This window comes from Nicrophorus vespilloides, unplaced genomic scaffold (genome assembly GCF_001412225.1).
Source record: "Nicrophorus vespilloides isolate i.1.1-1 unplaced genomic scaffold, Nicve_v1.0, whole genome shotgun sequence".
Classification (NCBI taxonomy): domain Eukaryota; kingdom Metazoa; phylum Arthropoda; class Insecta; order Coleoptera; family Silphidae; genus Nicrophorus; species Nicrophorus vespilloides.
This window is the reverse complement of record NW_017098580.1, coordinates 3,169-9,758: the sequence shown is the minus strand read 5'-3', so window position 1 is coordinate 9,758 and position 6,590 is coordinate 3,169. Positions and strand designations below refer to the sequence as shown.

Genomic DNA, 6,590 nt, shown 5'->3' with positions numbered 1-6,590 from the left:
ATGTTTGGGGAATCTAGCAAGTATCGTCAGCTTTCATATGCATATCTTGGATTCATTGTATGTATTATAGTTTTCGAGAAACACTGCTTTTTGGAGCAGTTTGGAAAACGCTGCCTTAAAAGGAATCAATCAAATACATCTGAAGAAGGATGAAAATGAATTTAAGAGAAATAAACAGGTAGAGAGATGTGTTATCTGGATCGATTAACATAATTGTCAATTAAAATTTAATTGCTTTGATAAGAGATTACGTGACGCAACGCCGCAACTTCGATTATGCAACGAATCGAAAAGTGTAGTGTAGTATGGACGGGGACCGCTTTCTTTTGTTGTTTTTCTTTTTTTTTCGTTCACCACTTGTTTTATCGATTATGTATGTGTGTTTAATGTTTTAATGTCTCATTTGCTCATTTCAATTGTTTTGTTTTAAAGTGTCGAATAGATGAACAAAAGAGCGATTGTTCTGGTATACGTTTGACATTTAGTCTAATTGGAGGACTCGACGCAACTAATAATTGACACTAATTTGACGTTTTTTTTTTTGAATAATTGCTTTTGAATAATTGAAATTATGTGATCAAAGTAGGCCAGCAAGTAGACAGCATGTGAAATGTCAGTTAAGGTACGTCGGGTTACTGTGCTAATGCGTCGTTGATATCTCCTCCAAAATTAAACGTCAAATCTGACACTGTATCTATGGTTACGCTTAGGGTTATTGTTCTAACGGTTAGAAACGTCAAAATTGACATTTGTGGCTGTAGTTAAAGTAATGCGAGTGTCGTGGGGGTGTTGTTGGGCGTTATAATAATGCGAGTAGGTTCGAAATCCGCTTCGCGACGACGCGCATGAAACGTGCTCGTTGCGTAATTCGAAAAATCTCGGTGCGTTATAATAGTAAGAGTAGTAGGAGTAAAATGTTTCGTCGAACCGGATGTGTCAATCAATCGAACGAAAAATATGCGATCGATCGATGACATTCGATCGATGCCAGCGCCACAAGAAGAGCTTACGCAAGTAAGAAAAGATAAAATCCACACGCCGTCGCCGCCGCCGCCCACCACCTTCTTCATCGTCATCACGAGGCGCATAAATCGCCTCCACGTCCGTCGGGCCTTGGCCTAAACTTTAAGCTACCGCCGTACCGCGAGTAGCAAACACCATTGTGTGTTGTTGGATCAAGTGTGCCGTGTGTACGATCTAAATCCGATGCGATTCTTGCTTGGCATGATGACTTAGGTCTTACGGCCGTAGCCACCGTAGCAACGAAACAAAACAAAACAAATCAAGTCTTTTGTTCGTGCGCGCGTACTAATCTTCGATCAAGGTCCACTTGATCCAATTTCGTAAAGAAAATAATCCAATATCAATACTAAATCACACATGTACCAGCGACTTTTTTTTTTCTTTTTAATACCACATCCGATTTAATAACGTGCGACACGAATTATGATAATTAATTGCCTTTCATTTCGGCAACAGCAAAAAAAAAACACGACCAATTTCAATTTGATTGATTAGAAAATGCATCTGTTTTAGATTGAGAAATTACGCTCGTTTTTGAATTGTGTAAGATCCGAATCGCATTTTTCCATAATTAGTAAACATTTCGTAAGACGACGAAAGCATATTTCACTCAACTAAATTAAGGCGACATGCATAATTCATTTCGTTGTTGTTTACTTAAAAAACAAATAAAAGTGATACTTGTCAAGTAACTTGCTCGTGTACACGTTACTCGGCAAGTACTTGTCATATTTAAAACAGATTTGTCGAAGGACGCCGTTGCCTAATCGTCGAGATAATTGAATCAATCAATTGAATTTATAAATTATTCATTGAATTTCGCAATTTTTGTACAATAGATTTATAAAATTAATGAAATGAAGTAATCATAATAATAATAATGGAACAAAACCGCCCACTTTTCCATTGTACCAAAAAGAGAGAGATAGAGCAAATTAAATCAAGAGTGCGTCAAAAAAAAAGGAGAAAGAGTTTATTAATAATAATTGAAAAACGTTACCGAACAATTGAATCCGCGTTATTGTTTTGCTGTTAGCGGCAAAACGAATCCGATTAAGTCGAGAGAGAGAGAGCGGGAATTTCGTAATCGGATCAACGTTTCAAAAAATATCTTTAAACTCGAGAACCTTCCATCTCTCTCTCTCTCTCTGAATCAATCAAACAAAAAGCAAACGAAAACAAAATCAAACATGTGCCTTTTCAACTGTGCACATTCACAATCTAAAAACTGATTTATTCGACGTCCGTAATAGATCTTATTAATTGGTTAAAAAGTGCTTTCGGCGCAAGAAACGGTGAGAGCGTAATTTACCTTCGGATTTATTGGGTTTTAATTTAAGAAAAAGAATAATGAAAAAAAGTTCGGATCGCAGCCGCCCATGATCGCAATAATTACCAACTGTCATCGCTTGTTTATTTGCGTTACCTAACAATATCCATGACGACGCATTAATTGGGGCGAAAAAGGAAACGTTTTTACTACCAAAATTAAAAAAAAAAAATAATAATAATAGCAAATTGGATAATCTAAAATGAAGGATTTTATTTTAATAAATTTACATATCAAAATGTTAATCGTTTCGATCCAATTTGTGATAGATTTAATTCGATATCACAAAAATTTGTTTGTTTGGGTGCATAAATCTTCCGCGCGACCTTCGCGAGAACCGAAGCACCTTGGATCTCTTTCACTGATCCAATAAACATAAAAAAAAACGCTCAAGAGGAGCGACGAAAGCTCATCGCTGTTTATGATACACGAATTCCGATGTTATTTTTTTAAATTTAATCTAGATACATACGTAAGATGGCCGAAATAATAAATTTAACGCGTCAATGGTAGTCATGGTAACTTCACTATGGTTACCATTGTAGGTCCCTTTAGTCGCCTTTTACGACAAGCGGGATCGGACTTTGGTCGTATTCTTTTTCGAACCCCGAACCAAAGGGTTTTAATTGGAATTGGATTGAAAATATTAAATTAATAAATTAGACAATTTAGGAATGATCTCATTTGTGTTTTTTTTTCTTTCTTTATCGAACAGGAGAAAGGATTGGTTGGAATTCAATCCAAATATTTCCTGTTTTCTTAAATTAAATGCAATAAATTCGTCACGAAATAATCAAAATTAATAATTTCCATAGCAACGTAAATTGTCATGGAAATAAAGCGAAAATAAAACAAGTGATAAATGGTAGTAAATATATTTTCACATATTTTTCTCTCTCTTTCTGTCTTTCTGTTCGTCATCTCGTTTCATCGTCGAGACTGAGAACCTACTAAAACTAAGTTGCATTTTTTTTTTTTTAAATATTTACAAACTTTTTTTCATTTATATTTTATCACAAAGCCTCTTCTCGTTGTTACGTATTAAGTATATATCTTTATTTACATTCTTCACGATCGATAATCGCGTTTCTCATTTGTCGTCTAAGGTAAGAGTGTGTTTGTTTTTGTTTAAATCAATCTAAATCTAGTGATTAATAATAATGGTTCGATGCATTCAGGTTTAGATCCATTAAAACATGGAAAAGTGGATGATACTCTCGTCTGTGTACTATATACATTTTTTTTTTGTTTAAATAAAATGAATGAATGGTTGCTATGGGGATGTCTTTTTTAGAATCTCGTGTTTTCGGATATTTCGAATGCTTGGTTGACCTGGCCTTGGCTCACTATGGCAACGGGTGTTTGTTGTTGCTGCAGCTGTTGAAGTTGCGGTTGAGGTGGTGCGCTCTCCACGGTTTCCAGTCTAGGTGGAATTGTCGAGGGTTTGCTGTTCTCGTCTGGGGTGAAATCTTTGACGACCAGCATGATCAGGAATCCGACGATGAGGACCAACACGAAGAAGATGTAGGCCATGCTCATGCCGTACGCCGTGTAGATGATCTGGAAGATCTTGGTGGAGATGACGGCGGACATGGAGAAGTGGATGGTCCAGAATTTGCTGCCAATGTTTACAGAATATTTGGGCATCATCTCGGAGAGCATCAGGAGGGGAACGGTGGCCAGGCCGAAAGTGTGGAAGAAGTTGTAGAGGACGAGAAGGAAGAGCGGCGCCCACCTGAAGATGGGATTCAGCTCTTCGAGGTCGTGTCTCAGGAAGAAGTAGAGGGCGATGAGGGAGAGGATGAAGATGCAGCAGCCCAGTGTCGTGACCAGGTTGAATTTCCTCGAGAATTTCTTGGCGAATTTCAGCGACAGCGTCATGCTCACTAGGAAGCAGAAGGCGTAGACGATCGAACCAACCTTCGGGTTGGGATTGTGCGTGGATACGAGGATGATCTGCGAGTAGACGATGTTGGCGGCGCCTCCACCGTACTGCTGCAGGAAGACCAGCAGGAACATGATGAGCAGACAGTGCCTGCTCTCCGGATCCTTGATGACATCGAAAACGCCCAGCGGTTTGACGTGCGTCGCGACGGGCGTCATGTTCTTGGTCAGATCGTTCTTGTCTTGAACGCTCATCACGTTGTTGATCCTGTTACCGTCGCCGCCGCTGCCGCCACTTTCCTCCTCTTTGACGGCCTTCGGTATCGCTCCGAAGGTGATCAAGCCCAGAATGGGGATGATCGTCGAGTAGATGGCCATGCTCCTGAAGTCGACGTTCGCGCCCAGAGTGAACATCATCAGTACACCGAGCGCCATCCCGGTGGGCATGTAGTTATTAATGCCAGCGGCGACGCTTGGATCGCACGTCTCCTTTATGTACCTTTTCAGCTGACCCATGCCGTAGCCGTGAGCGAATCCGACGCTCGCACGACTCGCCAGGAACCAGAAGATGTTCTGCGAGAAGTACATCAAAATCCAGCCGACGATCTGCAGGCAGAAGCACAGACACACGGCCAACTTGCTGGGCAGGTACTTCGAGGTGGAGAATAGGCAACCCAACGTGTTCCCCTCCCATAGAAAGCCGGCGATGAGCGGCGTGATCTCGATGTTCAAAGGAATCGGGCTGGTCGCCTCCTGCAGGAGCGTCGGATACGCCACCGACGCCCATCCCAGCATCATCCCGAAGGACACGGCGATCCCGGCACCTGCAGCAAAAAAACAGAACACGCAATATCAGCACTATGAATCAAAATTGACGTTTAAACTGTCATGACTTAAGTGTTTGTGTTTTATTTGCTCGGCACACTTAGTGGCAATAACGTCTTTCATTAAAGCAAGCAAAAAAAAAACACACGCACGTAAAATCGTTTTAATGAAATTCATCTTTCGTCGGTATCGGCCGCAAAGCCTTCATGACCGAAGATAAAGCAAATTGAATATTAAAATATTGAGAAAAAATTGGAAAAAACAAAACCACCAATGTCAACGACAATGTTTGCTTAACAACAAAGTGATTCATTACAATTGCACAATGAAATATATTTCACTTATTTAATACAGTGATTTTCCAAATTAAACAAGTATTTGAACGCGTATCATCGTCAACACAAAAAGAAGATGATTAAAAGACATCGGGTGTCTCGATTTAATCGTTGAACGCATCAAAACATAACCGTGGTTTTCTTCAAAACAACAAACTGAAGGAAACAAAAGTAAAACGAAATATGAATGTTTTTTTTTTTGTTTTTGCAAATACCTTCGATTTCCTTGAACTCGAAAGTTTTGATGAGACGCCAACAAAATTCGCGCAAATAAAAATAGTCAAAGGAGAAAATAGTTTTCGCACGTGAGAAACTAAGTGCGCCCATCTAGTATGTGTGTGTCACGAAAGTCAACGAAAATCATTTGAAATGTCAATGTCAAATATATGTCAAAAATTAAATTTGCTAATGTAATTAGGAAAACTATTTATGCTTATTTGATTATTTTCTCTAGAAACATGAATATGAATCACAGATCGTTGATAAAACAATAATTGTAATACAAAAATTACTAAATTTCATTTGTTTCTAAACCAATATCATTGAAACAAACGAAATTACAATTAACAAAAGAGACTCACCGCACATGACTGGTACGATCTGCCGAAGTTCCTTGGGAACTTCGATGGTGATAATCATCTTGTCCAGGTTTAAACTTGAAATCCAAAACTGTTGTTCTTCGTAAATTTGATAATTTGCTGTGTGGTGGTCGAACGAACTCGTAATCAAGTAGATATTTTTCCTCTTCCTCTCCTTCTAAATTTAAACTTAAAAATTAGTAATGAGATATAGTAACCTCCTCCACTACATGATCTAAAGCACCGAATGCACTGAAGTCCGTATGCGACACCCGGTGCCATATATACACGGATGTGCCGGCTTTTTCGGGGTGGATGATTCCGGAGACGGCGCCCTCTGGCGGATCGCGCGCGTCTCGATAATTCGAACGGAAAATATTTGCACAGGCGTTACCAAAAGTGCTCCAAAGAACTAAGTGTGTGCAGATTTTTAGTTGTTTTTCGCGACATTACACACACACACACTTAAAACAAAAGAACGATCGAGAGAGAGAGAGAGAGGCCAAGTTTTACGCAAATTCAGACGCAAATTGGCTCGATCGAATTAGACACATATTAGACTTCGTTTGTTTTAGCACTTAACGTGCACGAAAATAAAGCCAAGAAACTGACGGA

General features: G+C 39.4%; 1 protein-coding gene across 1 annotated transcript; it reads right to left on the bottom strand.

Annotated features, from left to right (window-relative positions):
- Positions 1 to 3,342: 3,342 nt before the first annotated feature.
- LOC108562800 lies at positions 3,343 to 6,384 on the bottom strand. The gene is made up of 2 exons (XM_017921235.1): positions 5,979 to 6,384; positions 3,343 to 5,061 (listed from the first exon to the last, which is right to left on the bottom strand). The coding sequence occupies exons 1-2, from the start codon at positions 6,034 to 6,036 to the stop codon at positions 3,644 to 3,646; spliced, it is 1,476 nt and encodes a 491-aa protein (XP_017776724.1). The 5' UTR covers positions 6,037 to 6,384; the 3' UTR covers positions 3,343 to 3,643.
- Between the last annotated feature and the right edge of the window lie 206 nt (positions 6,385 to 6,590).

Bases quoted from the DNA above. Each gene is read 5' to 3' on its own strand.
- LOC108562800 (XM_017921235.1), bottom strand. From the start codon at position 6,036: ATGATTATCACCATCGAAGTTCCCAAGGAACTTCGGCAGATCGTACCA. The intron at 5,062-5,978 runs GTGAGTCTCTTT...TTTTTGCTGCAG, and splicing joins GATCGTACCAGTCATGTGCG to GTGCCGGGATCGCCGTGTCC.